Source organism: Ranitomeya variabilis, chromosome 3 (assembly GCF_051348905.1).
Source record: "Ranitomeya variabilis isolate aRanVar5 chromosome 3, aRanVar5.hap1, whole genome shotgun sequence".
Classification (NCBI taxonomy): domain Eukaryota; kingdom Metazoa; phylum Chordata; class Amphibia; order Anura; family Dendrobatidae; genus Ranitomeya; species Ranitomeya variabilis.
In genome coordinates, this window is record NC_135234.1 from 636,713,855 (window position 1) to 636,734,158 (window position 20,304).

General features: G+C 44.7%; 1 protein-coding gene across 4 annotated transcripts in view; it reads left to right on the forward strand.

The window, feature by feature from the left end:
* The window catches only part of CTPS1 (CTP synthase 1), a 233,945-nt gene that overhangs the window by 137,435 nt on the left and 76,206 nt on the right, over positions 1-20,304 (forward strand). For all 4 annotated transcript variants that reach the window (XM_077297579.1, XM_077297577.1, XM_077297580.1 and 1 more), the window contains 5 exons: positions 10,348-10,480; positions 12,947-13,035; positions 13,397-13,491; positions 13,568-13,630; positions 15,023-15,066. In XM_077297579.1, the coding sequence (XP_077153694.1) occupies positions 10,348-10,480; positions 12,947-13,035; positions 13,397-13,491; positions 13,568-13,630; positions 15,023-15,066 (424 nt within the window). The remainder of the gene's footprint in view (positions 1-10,347; positions 10,481-12,946; positions 13,036-13,396; positions 13,492-13,567; positions 13,631-15,022; positions 15,067-20,304) is intronic.

Here is a 20,304-nt window from a genome sequence, read left to right on the forward strand (position 1 = left end):
CACTGGTCACAGCGATAGAGGAAGGATCATGAAGGGACTATCAGTCAGGGTCTTCGCCAGACTGACTCAGATGATTCCTCCATCTCTAACTTTGGTTCAGTGGTTAGCACTACAGCCTTGCAGTGCTGGAATCTTGGGACCAGATGCAACCAAGGATCATGCAAACTCATCGATAAGAGGGGCGTTTCTAGCATCCGTCGACAACGGGATGCTTTCCTCCATATTCCGATTTTCCCCTCTCTAGACATTCCTGTACTTCGCCATACCCGGACAGCATTTTCGGTTCACAAAGTGCTCTCGAAGGTCATGACTGCCGTCATTTCCATCTTGCACACTCGGAGCGTTATTGTTCTGCCCTACTCGGACGACCTTCTAATCAGGGGTCCGTCCTTCCAGGACTGCGCGAATTGCCTTCGCATCACTGGCGATACTCTTCCTCACCTGAGCTCGCTGATGAAACGTATACCTTGTTCCAGCTGTTATGATCCTTAGTGGCTGAGGATCACAGAATGAACTAGCTAAGTTACTGAACATAGAACGAGCTCTAGGGAGGTGGTAACTGGACTGACCGCAAATCTGATCCTAACCAAACACACTGAAGGTAGCCGGTGAACGTGCCTAAATTCCTGGACATCTCGACGCAGCCTGAGAAACTTGCTACCTCTATAGAGAAAGTAAGACCTCACTTGCCTCAGAGAAATGACCCCAAAGATATAGGAAGCCCCCAACAAATAATAACGGTGAGGTAAGGGGAAAATTCAAAACGTAGAAATGAAAACAGATTCAGCAAATGAGGCCCACTAATACTAGATGGCAGAAGACAGGCAGGAAACTGTGCGGTCAGTAAAAAACCCTATACAACATATCCACGCTGAGAATTCAAGAACCCCCACACCAACTAACGGTGTGAGGGGAGAAACTCAGCCCCCTAGAGCTACCAGCAAGCAAGGAAATCACATATTAGCAAGCTGGACAAGGACAAATAAATAACCAAGGAACATATTGAACACTGATGATCAAAAAATGAACAAACAGAAAACTTAGCTTCTCTTGGAGAGACTGGTAACAAAGGTAGGCAGGAGAGATCAAAATGGCACTGAATACATTGACAGCAGGCAACAACTGATAGTCCAGGTGAGCTAAATAGGAAACCAGCTAACATAACGAGACAGCTGATCCAGCCTCAGACCTGCAGAATGACACAAAGAGCCACCAGAGGGAGCCCAAAGACAGCACTCACACAGTATCACTTGTGACCACAAGAGGGAGCCCAAAAACAGAGTTCACAACAGTACCCCCCCCCCCCCCCTTGAGGAGGGGTCACCGAACCCTCATCAAAACCCCCAGGGCGATCAGGATGAGCAACATGGAAGGCATGAACCAAATCGGCCGCATGAACATCAGAGGCGACAACCCAGGAATTATCCTCCTGACCATAGCCCTTCCACTTAACCAAATACTGAAGCCTCCATCTAGAAATACGAGAATCCAAGATCTTCTCCACCACGTACTCCAATTCGCCCTCAACCAACACCGGGGCAGGGGGCTCAACAGAAGGAACCACAGGCACCACATACCTCCGCAACAAAGACCTATGGAACACGTTATGAATGGCAAACGACGCTGGGAGGTCCAGATGAAATGACACCGGGTTAAGGACCGATGAAGCGAGGCTTGAATTTAGGAGAGGAGACCTTCATAGGAACATACCGAGAAGACAGCCATACCAAATCCCCAACATGAAGTCGGGGACCCACACCGCGACGGCGGTTGGCAAAGCGCTGAGCCTTCTCCTGTGACAACTTCAAATTGTCCACCACATGGTTCCAAATCTGCTGCAACCTATCCACCACAGAATCCACCCCAGGACAGTCAGAAGGCTCAACCTGACCCGAGGAAAAACGAGGATGAAAACCAGAATTGCAGAAAAAAGGCGAAACCAAAGTAGCAGAACTAGCCCGATTATTAAGGGCAAACTCGGCCAATGGCAAAAAACGTCACCCAATCATCCTGATCAGCAGAAACAAAACATCTTAAATAAGTTTCCAAGGTCTGATTAGTTCGCTCGGTTTGGCCATTCGTCTGAGGATGGAAGGCCGACGAAAAAGACAAATCAATGCCCATCTTAGCACAAAAGATCCGCCAAAATCTGGACACGAACTGGGATCCTCTGTCAGACACAATATTTTCAGGGATGCCGTGCAAGCGGACCACATTCTGAAAAAATAGAGGAACCAAATCGGAGGAGGAAGGCAACTTAGGCAAGGGCACCAAATGGACCATTTTGGAAAAACGATCACACACCACCCAGATGACAGACATTCTCTGAGAGACTGGAAGATCCGAAATAAAATCCATGGAAATGTGCGTCCAAGGCCTCTTCGGGACAGGCAAAGGCAAAAGCAAACCGCTTGCACAAGAACAGCAAGGCTTAGCCCGAGCACAAATCCCACAGGACTGCACAAAGGAACGCACATCCCGCAACAAGGAAGGCCACCAGAAGGACCTAGCCACCAAATCTCTGGTACCAAAAATCCCAGGATGGCCTGCCAACACCGAAGAATGAACCTCGGAAATAACTTTGCTGGTCCATCTATCTGGGACAAACAGTCTCTCTGGTGGGCAACGGTCAGGTCTATCCACCTGAAATTTCTGCAGCACTCGTCGCAAATCTGGGGAAATGGCAGACAAAATCACTCCCTCTGAGGATACCAGCCGGCTCTGAAACTCCCGGAGAGTCAGGCACAAAACTCCTAGAAAGCGCATCAGCCTTCACGTTCTTCGAACCAGGCAGGTACGAGACCACGAAATCGAAACGGGAGAAAAACAACGACCAACGAGCCTGTCTAGGATTCAGCCGCTTGGCAGACTCGAGATAAATCAGATTTTTGTGATCAGTCAAGACCACCACACGATGCTTAGCTCCCTCGAGCCAATATCGCCACTCCTCAAATGCCCACTTCATAGCCAACAACTCCCGATTACCAACATCATAATTCCGCTCGGCAGGCGAAAACTTTCTCGAAAAGAAAGCACAAGGCTTCATCACAGAGCAATCAGAGCTTCTCTGCGACAAAACAGCCCCTGCTCCAATCTCAGAAGCATCAACCTCGACCTGAAAAGGAAGAGAGACATCAGGCTGACACAAAACTGGAGCCGAAGAAAACCGGCGCTTCAGCTCCCGAAAGGCCTCCACGGCCGCAGGAGACCAATTAGTCACATCAGAACCCTTCTTGGTCAAATCCGTCAAGGGTTTAACCACGCCAGAAAAATTAGCAGTGAAGCGACGGTAAAAATTAGCAAAACCCAAGAACTTCTGAAGACTCTTAACAGATGTAGGCTGAGTCCAGTCATGAATAGCCTGAACCTTGACTGGGTCCATCTCAATAGTAGAAGGAGAAAAACTAAAACCCAAAAAGGAAACCTTCTGTACTCCGAAGAGACATTTTGAGCCCTTCACAAATAAGGCATTAGCACGTAGGACCTGAAATACCATCCTGACCTGCTTCACATGGGACGCCCAGTCCTCAGAAAAGACCAAAATGTCATCCAGATACACAATCATAAATTTATCCAGATATTCTCGGAAGATGTCATGCATGAAGGACTGGAACACAGAAGGAGCATTAGAGAGTCCAAAAGGCATCACCAAGTACTCAAAATGGCCTTCGGGCGTATTAAATGCTGTTTTCCATTCATCCCCCTGCTTAATACGCACAAGGTTATACGCACCACGAAGATCTATCTTGGTGAACCAACTGGACCCCTTAATCCGAGCAAACAGATCAGATAATAATGGCAAAGGATACTGAAATTTCACCGTGATTTTATTTAGAAGACGATAATCAATACAAGGTCTCAGAGAACCATCCTTCTTGGCCACAAAAAAGAATCCTGCACCAAGAGAGGAGGAGGACGGGCGAATATGTCCCTTCTCTAAAGACTCCTTTATATAGCTCCGCATCGCGGCATGTTCTGGTACAGACAAATTAAAAAGTCGTCTCTTAGGGAACTTACTACCAGGAATCAAATTTATAGCACAATCACAATCCCTATGAGGAGGTAGGGCACCGGATCTGGGCTCATCAAATACATCCTGGTAGTCCGACAAAAACTCAGGGACCTCAGAAGGAGTGGATGAAGCAATTGACACCAAAGGAGCATCGCCATGAATCCCCTGGCAACCCCAACTTGAAACAGACATAGCTTTCCAATCCAGCACTGGATTATGAGCCTGCAGCCATGGCAGACCCAAAACGACAACATCATGCAAATTATGCAGCACAAGAAAGCGAATCACCTCCTGATGTACAGGAGTCATGCACATGGTCACTTGAGTCCAATACTGAGGCTTATTCTCAGCCAATGGTGTAGCATCAATTCCCCTCAGTGGAATAAGGAATTCTAAAGGCTCCAGGACAAAACCACAGCGCCTGGCAAACGACAAATCCATCAGGTTCAGGGCAGCACCTGAATCCACAAAAGCCATAACCGAGTAAGATGACAGAGAACAAATTAAAGTAACAGACAAAATGAATTTAGGCTGTATAGTACCAACGGTGACGGTTTTAGCGATTTTTAAGCGCTTAGAGCATGCTGAGATAACATGAGTTGAATCACCACAGTAAAAGCACAACCCATTTTGATGTCTGATTTTGCCGCTCAACTCTGGTCAGAATTCGGTCACATTGCATAGACTCAGGTCTCTGTTCAGAAAACACCGCCGCAAACGCCGATCAATCTGAACGGCCAAAGCCATTGAGTCATTCAGACTTGCAGGCGTGGGGAACCCCACCATAACATTTTTAATGGCTTCAGAAAGACCTCTGAAATTTGCAGCCAGGGCACACTCATTCCATTGAGTAAGCACCGACCATTTCCGAAATTTTTGACAATACACCTCGGCTTCATCCTGGCCCTGAGAGAGAGCCAGCAAGGCCTTTTCTGCCTGGTTCTCAAGATTAGGTTCCTCATAAAGCAATCCAAGCGCCAGAAAAAACGCATCCACATTCAGCAATGCAGGATCTCCTGGCGCCAGGGAGAAAGCCCAATCTTGAGGGTCGCCACGTAACAGGGAGATAACAATTCTAACTTGCTGAGCGGAATCACCAGAGGAACGAGGTCTCAAAGAAAGAAATAATTTACAATTATTCTTAAAATTCAGAAACCTTGATCTATCTCCAGAAAACAACTCAGGAATAGGTATTTTTGGCTCAGACATAGGACTGTGAACAACAAAATCCTGAATGCTTTGCACCCTTGCAGCAAGATGATCCACACTAGAAGTCAGACTCTGAATATCCATGTCTGCAGCTGAACTCAAAGCCACCCAGAGATTAAGGGGATGAGAGAAGCTGGACAGACTGCAGCAAAGAGAGAAAAAAATAAATAAATTGTACTCAGGACTTATCTTATCCCACTTCTGCGATGCATTAAACACTCTTTTGGCCTGCTGTACTGTTATGATCCTTAGTGGCTGAGGATCACAGAATGAACTAGCTAAGTTACTGAACATAGAACGAGCTCTAGGGAGGTGGTAACTGGACTGACCGCAAATCTGATCCTAACCAAACACACTGAAGGTAGCCGGTGAACGTGCCTAAATTCCTGGACGTCTCGACGCAGCCTGAGAAACTTGCTACCCCTATAGAGAAAGTAAGAACTCACTTGCCTCAGAGAAATGACCCCAAAGATATAGGAAGCCCCCAACAAATAATAACTGTGAGGTAAGGGGAAAATACAAAACGTAGAAATGAAAACAGATTCAGCAAATGAGGCCCACTAATACTAGATAGCAGAAGACAGGCAGGAAACTGTGCGGTCAGTAAAAAACCCTATACAACATATCCACGCTGAGAATTCAAGAACCCCCACACCAACTAACGGTGTGAGGGGAGAAACTCAGCCCCCTAGAGCTACCAGCAAGCAAGGAAATCACATATTAGCAAGCTGGACAAGGACAAATAAATAACCAAGGAACATATTGAACACTGATGATCAAAAAATGAACAAACAGAAAACTTAGCTTCTCTTGGAGAGACTGGTAACAAAGGTAGGCAGGAGAGATCAAAATAGCACTGAATACATTGACAGCAGGCAACAACTGATAGTCCAGGTGAGCTAAATAGGAAACCAGCTAACATAACGAGACAGCTGATCCAGCCTCAGACCTGCAGAATGACACAAAGAGCCACCAGAGGGAGCCCAAAGACAGCACTCACACAGTACCACTTGTGACCACAAGAGGGAGCCCAAAAACAGAGTTCACAACATCCAGCCCAGTGGATATCGTTTTTAGGAATGACCCTGGATACCTCCGAGGGTTAATAATTCTCCCTCAAGACAAGGTCCGAGCCCTTCAACAAGGAGCCCACGCATGTAACCACTCATCCCGTTATTCTATCCGGTTTGCCATGAGGGCACTGGGGAAAGATGGTGGCAGCAACAGAAGTGGTACGTTCTGCTACTTCTGTCCCCTGCAGCATGAACCAGTTCTCCCTTGATCACTGGTGCAGCTTGCCCCGGTGGGTCAGGCAACCTCTCAGGTGGTGGACATTGAAGGTCTTCTCTCTTCCAGGGAAAATCCTTTCTCCCGGTTTATTGGCTTTAATGGCTAGTGGTGACTACCGATGCCAGTCTCCTTGGCTGGGGAGTAGTCTGTCACCTCATGGCTCAGGGGCGCAGGTCAACTCGGGAGTCGAGCCTTCCGATTTAATGTCCGTGAACTCCGAGCAATCAGGATAGCTCTGCAGCAGTTCCATTATCTCCTGGCTGGTCACCCCATCCGAATTCAATCGGACAAAGTCACGGCTGTCGCATGTATCAATCATTAAAGGGAATATCCGTAGCAGGCTGACCATGCAAGAGGTAGCCCATATTCTCCAATGGGTAGAGAGGAACCACTCAGTATTTTTAGCAGTCCATATCCCGGGTATGTGTGTGTGTGTGTGTATGTATGTATGTATGTATGTATATGTATGTATGTATGTATATGTGTATATGTAGATAGAGCGAGATAGAGAGATACGATACTATACTATACTGGGTGGCAGTTTTTCCTAGCCATCAGTCTCGCCTTGGGACAGTGGGAGGTCTTTCAACAGTTAAGTATTACTTTAAGGACTCCGGACGTGGATCTGATGGCATCAAGTTTGAACGCCAAAGATACTCCACTTCACAACTCGGTCTCGGTATCCCTAGACCATCAAGGTGCATGCACAGGTCTCCGCGGCTTCAGTTTCGTCTAACGTACATATTTTTTCCCCGCTTTCTTTACTTCCGAGGGTCATCAGGAAGATCTAAGCGGAGCGGACTCCAGTAATCCTTGTCGCCCAGGTTTGGACATGCTGGACGTGATATGGAGATTTAGTACAGATAGTCGCCGATGTCCCGTGGCGACTGCCGGATCATCCAGATCTGCTCTGCCAATGTCTGTTTTGTCATGATAACTCAGGGGCCTCGTGTTTAACGGCTTGGCCGTTGAAGCCTTGAGTGGTCTCAAGCTGGGTTCTTTAATCAGGGGTTTTTCCACCATGATTAGCGTTGGGAAGCCTGCATCAGTCAACACACCTGATAACCTTTTTTTGCACAGTGCAGGCACTGCAGACGTCCTCGTGTCTTCTGTTTCCTCCATTTTGGGAATTTCTCCAGACTAATCTGGAATCAGGTTTTACGCTCAGCTATTTCTGTTGTGCTTTCTCTCTATCTCTATCTATATCTATATATCTCTCTCGATCTTGGCCTTATCTGTTTCATTCCAGAGTAGGATTACTTCCATTCTGTAAGTGAGCGTTTTCTTTCAGAGAGTCTCCCATGTCGTATTCCCCTATAGCAGTGTTCCCCAACTCCGGTCCTCAAGAGCCACTAACAGGTCATGTTTTCAGGGTTTCCTTAATATTGCACAGGTGATGCAATTATCACCTGTGCAATACTAAGGAAATCCTGAAAACATGACCTGTTGGTGGCTCTTGAGGACCGGAGTTGGGGAACACTGCCCTATAGTATGCCTTTTAGAGACCTGGGACTTTATATTGGTCTCGGTGCTCTTTAGCAGACGCCTTTTGAACTGTTGCAGGATGACTCTGAACATTGTCTTTTTCTTGTCGCAGTGCTGTCTATTAGACAAGTCTCAGAGCTAGCCACTCTGTCTGGTCGAGTTCCTTTCCTGATTTTCCCACAAGACAGGGTGGTCATCGAATCGTCTACGTTCTGTTTTCCAAGGTTTTCTTGTTTTTCCACCTTAACAAGGACTTTGTCCTTCTCTCTTTTTGTCGGTACATCGGGTGGAACGAGCTCTTCACACCCTGGACGTAGTAAGGGATCAGAAGGTGCTTCTCTTAAGACTACACCCTATCCGTGCTTCCTGAGGGTCTCGGGCAGGGTTTAGCCAATTCAGGGCCATAATACCGAATGGATTTGCTTGGCTATTCAGAAGTCCTACCGCATCAGAGATAAGCCTATCCCAGCGGGGATTAAGGCACACTTTACTCGGTCGGTGGACGCTTTTTTGAGCCATTCGGCATCGGGCGTCAACAGAACAGGTCTGCAAGGCTGCGACTTGGTACAGCTTACGCTCTCAGACTTCAGCACATGCAGCCCTTCGCAGACGTATTCTGCAAGCGGCGCTAGCGCAACTTTAGTCAGTTGGGACATGGGGGTTGATCTATTATGATGTTCCCCACCCATGGACTGCTTTGGGACGTCCCATGGTCTGTGTCCCCAATGAGGTGAAGGAGAAATGGGGATTTTTGAGTACTCACCGTAAAATCCTTTTATCCAAGCCAATCATTGGGGGACACAGCACCCACCCTGTTAAAGGGACTGTCACCCCCAAAAATCGTCTATGAGGTAAGCCCACCAGCATCAGGGCTTATCTACATCATTCTGTAATGCTGTAGATAAGCCCCGATGTATCCTGAAAGATGAGAAAGAGGTTATATCATACTCACCTGGGGGGGCAGTCCGGTCCGATGGGCGTTGCGATCCTCTTCTTGTCTTCACGCTGCAGCGCAGGAGTACTTTGTCTGCCCTGTTGAGGGCAGAGCAAATTACTGCAGTGCGCAGGCGCCGGGCCTCTGACATTTCCCACGGCAGGAAGACAAGACGAGGACGTGATCGTATGAAGATAGGAGGTGCTAGACCGCGACGCCCATCGGACCGGACCAGCCCCCCAGGTGAGTATAATATAACCTCTTTTTCTCATCTTTCAGGATACATCGGAGGCTTATCTAAAGCATTACAGAATGCTGTAGATAAGCCCCTGATGCCGGTGGGCTTACCTCATGTACGATTTTGGGGGTGACAGAGTCCCTTTAATCTTTTGGCTTGCGCTTGTTTTTTCTTTAATTTGAGGTGTTGTACTCTAATATGATGATATAATGATCTCCTACTGCTTTTGCACTGAACTGGGTCTCTGGGAGTATACTGCAGAGGAGGATCTAAGTTTTTGTTTCAACTGAATGTCAGCCTCCTAGTGGCAGCAGTAGTACACCCATGGTCTATGTCCCCCAATGATTGGCTCGGAGAAAAGGATTTTATGGTGAGTACTCACAAAAATCCCCATTTTTGCATGTGATGCTCATAATCGATACTGAATAAATTAAGGTGTTTGTGATACTTCCTGATCTTCAGCTTTGGTAAAACGTTATCATAAACGTCATGTGAAAATCACATGCGGTTTTATTTTTTCCATCCTGGACATGCAAAAAACTTTTTTTTTTTTTTTTTTTTTTCCCCCTCTGTGGAATTTTCTCATTTCATTCAAGTCTGAGGAAAATCTCCAAAGAAAATGCACATTTACTGCAACAGAAATTAACATTTTGCAGATTTACAAATGGCAACGCTGGTCAGTCTCTGCAGTGCTTTAAAAACAAAACAAAAAACGCAATGGACATGAGATTTTAATTTTCAATTGCATACAATTTACCGTTACTAATATGTTTTATAAAACTTGTTTGGTTTTTTTTGTTTGGCACCAAATGCCCCCTGTGGGAACTTGCCCCATATCCTAAAACATCAAGATTATAATGCTTTCATGTTGTCCAGCATTATATCTTCTGATACTGATGTGTCAAGTGCTATGAGAAACTACTGACCCCTGGAAATTCTAATTGGTGTCTCTTGTTCTAGCCTCATATTTAATGAATAAATTACCAAAGTAAAGAAACCTAGAAAGTGATCTTGTGCCTAGGTATTCAATTAACATATTTCTTGTTGAGGGAAAATACTATTTTTTTTTATATTCATCACACAAATTACAATACACACATTACAATATTAAGAATACTGTAATCTTTCAGCCTTGCATATAAAAGCGGAGTTAATAACCTGTCAATTCTCCTGATGCAGATATGACCGTCTACTTGAGTCCTGCAGCATTGCTCTGGTTGGAAAATATACAACGTTTTCTGATTCATATGCATCTGTAATCAAAGCCCTGGAACATTCAGCTTTAGCTATAAACCATCGCTTGGAGATCAAGGTAAACGCTCATCATTGTACTTTTTTGGTATTGATTCCTTCAGCTTAAAGCCCTCAAGTCTGGAAATCAGAAAAAGAACATATGATCTGATGTAGCTCATGGTGTTTTTTGCCAGATATATAGCATTGCCAAATTACCTTGCTCAGTGTGTAGAATATTCATAAAACTTGTGTTACATCCACAGGCTTTGCTTGGCTGATTAGGGGTTATAATTGATCCTACTTAACGCTTTCAGGAAGCTTCTGCCTGCCCAAGTCAGAGTATTAGGTTTCTTTGGAACTCTGTTTTATACTAGAAGCATAATCGTGGCTTTGTAGACTGGATTTAAGGGGTTGTCTCAAAATAGCTTAAGGTATCCTAGGCAAGGGTACCCTCGGATGTCTGCGTTCCTTACATGCAGTCAAACCTATGGACAGCATGGTGTAGGGAAGAAGCTGAGTATGATGTATAGGTTTGTTAGAACAGATTCAGTATAAGGCCCCATCACATGTAAGTATTGCATCTGTTTTTTTCGCAGTTACCACACATACCCATTACGACCTATGGTGATCTTGATGTGTCCATGTGATCCACACAGATCTGTCCGGCAGCACGGATGACTAGGGACAATGCATGCCTATGGGTCCGAGAAAAATGCATACAGCGCACAGATGGCGTGTGTGTGTGCTGTACATGTCTAACATTGCAAACTATAGAACAAACTTTGTGATTTCATTATTTATTTATCCATGACAGAAAAACACTGAAGTCACACTGATGGAAACAGACACCAATATTGGTTTTTTCACACATGTGAAGGGGGCCTGACTGGAATTTTATTCATTGAAATCCCTGGTGTTAGTTTAGTTATGAGCCAAGTGGGTGGTCCTACCCATTGACAGCTATCTTTCCATGCTGAATCCCAGTGAAGACTGTCAATCAGTGAATAGGACCGCTCACTGGACACGTATGCACCACAGATTAAAGGAATAAACTGACATTCTAACTGAAACATTTCCCTCAATATTGTATATCAATGTGATCAGCTCCTCCTGCGGTTTACCATCCTGCCTGCAAAGAGGCATGCGGGCAAAAATGAGTACATTGATTTGGGAATTCTTTTCCATTACTCTAAGTCCACCACATGAATATTCTCCATGTTTCCTAGGGGATGACAAACCATGACTATATCTGTGCAATGGAGTTTTCAAAATGATCATAAATGCTTTACAGAAGCTGCATTAGTGCTAAAAAGAATTAATTCTCTTAGGCCGCAGGTACACTATCAGTATTCGGTCAGTATTTTACCTCAGTATGTGTTCCACTCTTGGTTTTGGCTTACAATCAGAGGAAAAGTATAACAGAAACATGTCACCACTTCAGTATTTATCACCCACTCCTGGTTTTGGCTTACACATACTGAGGTAAAATATCGACCATATACTGGTAGTGTGACCTTAGTTCTAACTACATGACCCTGTTGATTCCTGCGTTTTTTTCATTGTCTGTAGAAGTTACACCCTGTATACCGCACGTGACACCTGCAGCCGTTGCTCACCTTAGTGGTAACTACTATGTTTTTAAAGTAATGCTGCTTCTATGTAGCATTTACCATAACTTGGAAAAAACCCTGTGAAAGTAATAAAAATATTTCATCTCACTAGTTTTTATGTGCCTTTGGTCTTCTAAAGACTAGTCCAGCAGTCCCTTTACATGACCAGTCCGTTATTCTTTTAAATCAATGTTCAGATTGATGGGCAAATGGGGCTGAAGATCTGAAGCGTCTGTACTCCAGCTCTATTCCCCTTTTAGCGCCGCCGCCTCCTGCTTGACTGGCCGCTCCTGTCCCTGGAGTCGCTCAGCATAGAGGCTGTCAGGCAGGCAGGAGCAGGTGGTGCTGGGCGGAGAATAGAGCTGGAGTGACAGAGGCCTCACATCTACAGCCTCATTTGCTTATCACTTCCAAATGCTGATTTCTCATGAAGAGACCAGCCATGTAGAGAAAGGTATTTCTGGACTTGTCTTTAAAAGAGATAAATGCGTATATAATTAGTTTAGGGAGGATGAAATCCTGCTGACAGATTTCATTCAATGCTAAACCTTTTTTTTTTTTTTTTTTTTTTGTGTACAGTCTGAGCAGATGGCCTCTCACTTGGCTTTCTGTCTACCTACAGGCTATTTAGTGGCCTTCATACACCCTGCTGATTTGAGTAAAGGGTGATTCTTCTGGCTTTGGCAAGTTTTTTGTTTTTAGGGGCACTTAAAAGTTTACTTTCAACAAACCTTTACATCAATTTTATAGTACAGGCAAATATAAGAAACTTACATTTTATCTGAGTTCTTCCTTCTCTTATGAGCCATTTCTTCCCTTAACTCCACATGCACTCAGGTAAAAATAGCTTAACTCCATCCCAAAACAAAACCCACTCCCAGCACATTGCGAGTTTTTCTGCTAAGTCACCCTGTTGCTTTTTCGTGTGTGCGCAGTACATAGACTCAGCTGATTTGGAGCCGAGCACTCTGCAGCAGGAGCCTGTGCGGTACCATGAAGCCTGGCAGAAGCTCTGCAGCTCAGAGTAAGTAAATTGATATGTTTTTTGCCTCTTATGAGAAAGTCATAGCAGGTTGTTTTGCTGAGTTTTCTTCCAAACGAAGTGCACTTTTTCCTGTATCTACAAAGTGTGTTATGTTTCAGATGCATCTTGTTACTATGATGTACAGTAACTTAATAAATGGTGTCATACCCACTGCCCCTTTTCCATTAATTTGAACATACGGTAGGTAAGTGGTAGCCTTTCCGAATCCTAGTTCTTTTTTTTTTTTTTTTTTTTTTTTTTATTAGATGACACTAGATTTTTATCTGCTTGTTGATCCCACCAAATTGAACATAATCTACTGACATATGAAATCTTTTGAATATAATCTGGTTTCTCTTAGTGGTGTACTTGTTCCTGGAGGATTTGGTGTTCGAGGAACAGAGGGCAAAATCCAGGCAATATCTTGGGCACGCAAACAGAAAAAGCCATTTTTGGGTGAGCGATCCTGACAACCAGTAATTACCCATCAATTATTATATCTATAGTTTCATGGTATGATGTCTTCTCGCAGGAGTGTGTCTGGGGATGCAGTTGGCTGTTGTGGAGTTTGCCAGAGAAATACTAGGATGGAAAGGTAAACCTACTGTCAAACACAATATACTATATGTGAGCCATAATCATTAGTGATGAACGAATATGCTTGGATAAGATGTTATCAGAGCATGCTCATGTGCTAAGTGTCTTCGGCGTGCTCGAAAAATGTTAGTCCCCACGCCTGCATGTCTGTAACCAATGCAGGGACTCTCTAACAGCCACGAGACACGCAGCCGCGGGGACTCGCACATATTTTTCGAGCATGCTGATGACACTCGGCACACGAGCATGCTTGGATAACACCTTATCCAAGCACTTGACTCATCACTAAAAATTTATAGTACTTATATTGTTGTCATTTAAATGAGGGGGAGCTTTTTAGGGAATCTATTAGCAAGATTTCACCCCCAAACTATTTATATGCACATGTAGCACTTTGCTAATGAGCCTGTAGATCTGAAGCTTCTATCACTCCGACTCTATTCCCCTCCTCCAAATTGACTGACGGCTCCTTTGCTTGAATTCACACAGCACAGAGGCAGAGTCAAGCAGGAGGTGGCGCTGGGTGGGAAATAGAGCCGGAATGACAAACATAGTAACATAGTTATTAAGGTTGAAGGAAGACTGTAAGTCCATCTAGTTCAACCCATAGCCTAACCTAACATGCCCTAACATGTTGATCCAGAGGAAGGCAAAAAAAACCCATGTGGCAAAGAGTAAGCTCCACATTAAGGAAAAAAATTCCTTCCCGACTCCACATACGGCAATCAGACTAGTTCCCTGGATCAACGCCCTATCAAGGAACATAACAGATGATGTAAGGTCAACGTAGTCACCGGCGATGGCGTTTTCTCCAGTCTCTTTCACCTTAGGCTAGGTTCACATTGCGTTAGTGGGTGATCGCTAACAGACAGCGTTGCACGGCGAAAATGTCGCAATTAACGCCGTGCAACGGGTCAATTCGCGCACCCATTGACAGCAATGTTGTTTCTGCCTGAAGCGCATTGCTAGCGCGTGCCTTTTTCGGCTTACGCTAGCGATGTGCCGTTCTTTTGTGGCCGTTCCCCGCTCTCGCAGATCGGGTATCTGCGAGAGCGGGGACGTTAACGCCACCCCTAAACGCGACCCCTACAAACACATTGCGTTAGCGCAATCCGCTAGCGCTAAACGGATTGCCCTAACGCAATGTGAACCTAGCCTTAGACTGAAGGTGGATTCTGTTCCCTTCTGACAAACATTGCAAACAGAAATGTGGAAAGATCTACAGCCTCTGTTGCATATCAATTATTCAGTAACTGGCTGTCTAGGTAAAGGTATTGCTGGACTTGTCTGTGAAAGAGCTAGTCTTGGTATAGAATATATATTTTTTGTGAAATAAAATTATGCTGAAACAATTTTCTCTGATTAATTATGAATAAATTTTCATAAACAGATGCCAATTCTACAGAATTTAATCCCCAAACCAGTCATCCAGTAGTAAGTATGCAGTCTGATGCTCCTAACTATATTGTTCTTCTTTTATCATTTCTTTACAGATCCAAATTTCTATGACTTTTTTTTTTTTTTTTTTTTTTTTTTAATATATATATATATATACCTAATATATTTATGGTGCTCATAGAACCAACTTTTTTGCATAGACACAAGTTTAAAGGGATGGTGCAGATTTTTTTTTAACTTCATTTTAATAACATTTAGTTAATTGATTAGGTAACATTGAGCTTTGGAATAATATAATTTAGGTTAAGGAATTGTCCACTACTGTGTAGTGGCTGTTGCTTTGTTGTGCTGCAGGCCAGCTTTAGAAGAAAATACAAGCTAATCTCTGATATCTGGCAGCATACCAATACTGTTTACATTTGGCCTCCACTGGAGATGATAGCGTCTTGGTGGGGGTGACTGATGTCGAAACTCATAATCTTAAATTCATTACCTATTCTACGATATAGTTGGGGCCGCTCTTAAATTCTACACATTGGACACATGGTCTATCATTACTAATGATGACCTGTATCTAGGCCATCTCTATTACTTTGTGTTGCTCATATGTGGACAATTAAGATTTCTCAGTCCCCCATGACAGCACCATGGATAGAGGGGATCCGCCCTTCAGGGACAGGAAACCTACAGATAAAAGGGTGGTACCTCTCCCTCGCATCAGTTGGTTTCCTGTCCCTGACGGGGATCCTTCAGTGCGGTACCTGCACGAAGAAGTCGTCCGGATGAAGATGAAGGACCAGGGCCAGCCAGTCGTAATCCGGCAGCGAGGAAGCTCCTGCCGCGGCTGATATGGTGCCAGGGACCGCCACCGCTGGGACTGAGAAGTCCTTCAGGGTGCGCGGGGGGGGGGGGGATTGCTTGCGCATTCGCCGCTCCGGAAAGGAGTATGGGGCCCCGGGATCCCCCTGGAGTACACGTGACGACAATGTGCACAGTGAGTGCACCAAGATGGCTGCCGCTCTGGAGGTAGAGCGGAACTTGCGGGCGCATGCGCAGTAACGCTCCCTCAGCCACAATGAGCGCAGGAGGAGGATGGCGGTAACGGATGTGGCGCTGCAGGGCGGCAAATTTTAAAAGGGGAAAGATGCAGACAGCTTTTGCTGCATGCAGTCCCCATGGATATGGAAGGCAGTGACGAGCAGCACCAAGAGCAGCAGCAGCAGCTTAAGCAGCAACAGCAGAAGCGCCATCATAAACAGGATGGCCCCAAAGACAAGCAGAGTAGCTGTTCCTGTAACTGCTCCACGCAGCACAGCAGGTCAGCTGCAGCGTACAAATCACCATCCACGGATCCCTCTGTCTAGGATCCAGTCCCCCCTCAAGAACTGGGAAAGAAGTAGTCTGGGAAAATGAGAAACCGGTGTTGCCCCACTTGTAACAGAGCCTTATCAGAATCTTGGGATAAGAAGCTCTGTAGATCACGCATGCAAAGAATAGTATGTGAGGAAACCCCGGATTTTGCTTCGGAACGAAGGTCCGCAATCAGATCTGAAGTTCAGAATGCCTTTTCAACCATCACCCAGGGGGAAAAATAAAAAAAACAAAGACCCTATATACTCCAAATCTGACCCCTCTACTTCAGGGCAACTAGATTCAGATGCCTGACTCCTCCGCTTCATCCTGGGGTGAAAACAAAGGAGGACGTCACTGCTTTCCCCTAGACAAGGTAGAAGGTCTGGTAAAAGCAGTGAGATCCACCATGGGGATGGAAGACCCCCGTCCGGATAAAACAATCCAGGACACAATGTTTGGGGGCTTAGGACAAAAACGCAGAGTGTGTTCAATAAGTCCAAATGTCCAAACCCTAATCAAAAAAGAATGGGAACGACCGGATAGGAAATTTGTCAGTTCCTTCTCTCAAAAGGAAATGCCCTTTTGAGGAAGAGGCATCCACATCCTGGAACAAAGCTCCTAAGCTTGATGTAGCGGTGGCCAAAGCCTCAAAAAAGTTTGCACTCCCCTTTGAAGACATGGGTACACTCAAAGACCCACTAGATAAAAAAGTCGACACCCTCCTGAAAGGGGCCTGGGAATCAGCGGGTGGAAATCTTAGGCCGGCTATAGCAGCGACATGTACCCTCCAGATCCCTCATGGTTTGGGTGGATTAACTGGAGCTGAGGGATGGGACATCAAGGAACAAAATCCTAGAATCCTTACCCATGAGAAGAGGGGCAGCAGCATTCCTAGCGGACTCCTCTGCCGATTCAGTCCGTTTTAACATCAAAAACGGCAGCTATTTCAAACGTGGCCAGGAGAACCTTACAGCTCAAAAGCTCTCCTGGAGATCTTCAAACCAAACTAAAACTCCCTTCCTTCCTTCCTTCCTTCCTTCCTCCCAAATCCCAGAAACAGTAAAGAGGAGGAATTCCACTCTAGATGTCAAAAGATGCATAGTTCAGTACCTAGAATCCACCAAGAGCTGTAGGAAGGAAGGATCTATTTGTCTGCTTTCAGGGACCAAGGAAGGGTCTTAAAGCATCCAAGGGTCCCCTGGCAAGATGGATAAAGGAAGCGATAATCCTGGCTTACTCATCTACTGGGAATACCGTCCCGGATGGTCTAAAGGCTCATTCTACAAGGGCCATAGCGACCTCATGGGCAGAGAGGTCAGAGGTAACTATAGAACAAATCTCTAAGGCGGCCATCTGGTCATCACCTTCAACCTTTTTTTAGACTCTACAGATTAGATTTAAACTCTACATCTGATGTGACCTTTGGGATAAGAGTCCTTCTGGTCGTGGTCCCTCCCTAAGTTTCCATTCTCTGAAATTCTCTGTGGTGCTGTCAAGAGGACTGAGAAAGTCGTACTTACCGATAACGGTGTTTCTCAGAGCCCATGACCGCACCCGCTTATTCCCTCCCATCACGAGTGCTGTGAGCACATCTTCATGTACATAGCATAATTCAGTATAGGCACAGTGTTCTCTGATAAGCAATACTATAATGTATGTATGTATATACAGTTGTGGCCAAAAGTATTGACCCTCCGGCAATTCTGTCAGATAATACTCCGTTTCTTCCTGAAAATGATTGCAAACACAAATTCTTTGTTATTATCTTCATTTAATTTGTCTTAAATGAAAAAACACAAGAAGAATTGTCCTAAAGCCAAATTGGATATAATTCCACACCAAACATAAAAAAGGGGGTGGACAAAAGTATTGGCACTGTTCGGAAAATCATGTGATGCTTCTCTAATTTGTGTAATTAACAGAACCTGTAACTTACCTGTGGCACCTAACAGGTGTTGGCAATAACTAAATCACACTTGCAGCCAGTTGACATGGATTAAAGTTGACTCAACCTCTGTCCTGTGTTCTTGTGTGTACCACATTGAGCATGGAGAAAAGAAAGAAGACCAAAGAACTGTCTGAGGACTTGAGAAACCAAATTGTGAGGAAGCATGAGCAATCTCAAGGCTACAAGTCAATCTCCAAAGACCTGAATGTTCCTGTGTCTACCGTGCGCAGTGTCATCAAGAAGTTTAAAACCCATGGCTCTGTGGCTAACCTCCCTAGATGTGGACGGAAAAGAAAAATTGATAAGAGATTTCAACGCAAGATTGTGCGGATGTTGGATAAAAAACCTCGACTAACATCCAAACAAGTTCAAGCTGCCCTGCAGTCCGAGGGTACAACAGTGTCAACCTGTACTATCCGTCGGCGTCTGAATGAAAATGGACTGTATGGTAGGAGACCCAGGAAGACCCCACTTCTTACCCCGAGACATAAAAAAGCCAGGCTGGAGTTTGCTAAAATGTTTTGGAAGAATGTTCTCTGGTCAGATGAGACAAAAGTAGAGCTTTTGGGGCAAAGGCATCAACATAGAGTTTACAGGAGAAAAAAAGAGGCATTCAAAGAAAAGAACACGGTCCCTACAGTCAAACATGGCGGAGGTTCCCTGATGTTTTGGGGTTGCTTTGCTGCCTCTGGCAGTGGACTGCTTGACCGTGTACATGGCTTTGTGAAGTCTGAAGACTACCAACAAATTTTGCAGCATAATGTAGGGCCCAGTGTGAGAAAGCTGGGTCTCCCTCAGAGGTCATGGGTCTTCCAGCAGGACAATGACCCAAAACACACTTCAAAAAGCACTAGAAAATGGTTTGAGAGAAGGCACTGGAGACTTCTAAGATGGCCAGCAATGAGTCCAGACCTGAATCCCATAGAACACCTGTGGAGAGCTCTAAAAATGGCAGTTTGGAGAAGGCACCCTTCAAATATCAGGACCTGGAGCAGTTTGCCAAAGAAGAATGGTCTAAAATTCCAGCAGAGCATTGTAAGGAACTCATTGATGGTTACCGGAAGCAGTTGGTCGCAGTTATTTTGGCTAAAGGTTGTGCAACCAAGTATTAGGCTGAGGGTGCCAATACTTTTTTTCTGGCCCATTTTTGAGCTTTGTGTGAAATGATCGATGTTTTGCTTTTTGCTTCATTCTCTTTTGTGTTTTTTCATTTAAGACAACTTAAATAAAGATAATAATACCAAAGAATTTGTGTTTGCAATCATTTTCAGGAAGAAACCGAGTATTATCTGACAGAATTGCAGGGGTGTCAATACTTTTGGCCACAAGTGTGTGTGTGTATGTGTATATATATATATATATATATGTGTATATATACATATACACGTGTATATATACTGTATATATACACGTGTATATATACACGTGTGTGTGTGTATATATACTGTATATATACACGTGTATATATACTGTATATATACACGTGTATATATACTGTATATATACACGTGTATATATACTGTATATACACGTGTATATATACTGTATATATACACGTGTATATATACTGTATATATACACGTGTGTGTGTGTATATATATATACTGTATATATACACGTGTATACACATATATGTACTGTATATATACTGTAGTTTACAATACAGTACAGACCAAACGTTTGGACACACCTGCTCATTTTTCTGTATTTTCATGACTATGAAAATTGTACATTCACACTGAAGGCATCAAAACTATGAATTAATACGTGGAGTTACTGTATATACTTAACACAAAAGTGCAAAACAACTCTATGTGCGCTATAGTGGCTTTTCCTCTACGCTTTTTCCAATTAGCAGAGGCACCCGACAGGGTTGCCCACTCTCACCCCTGCTGTTTCTCCTGGCGCTCGAACCACTAGCCATCCAATTACGCCTCAACTCCAACATACAAGGGGTGGAGGTGGCGGCGGTC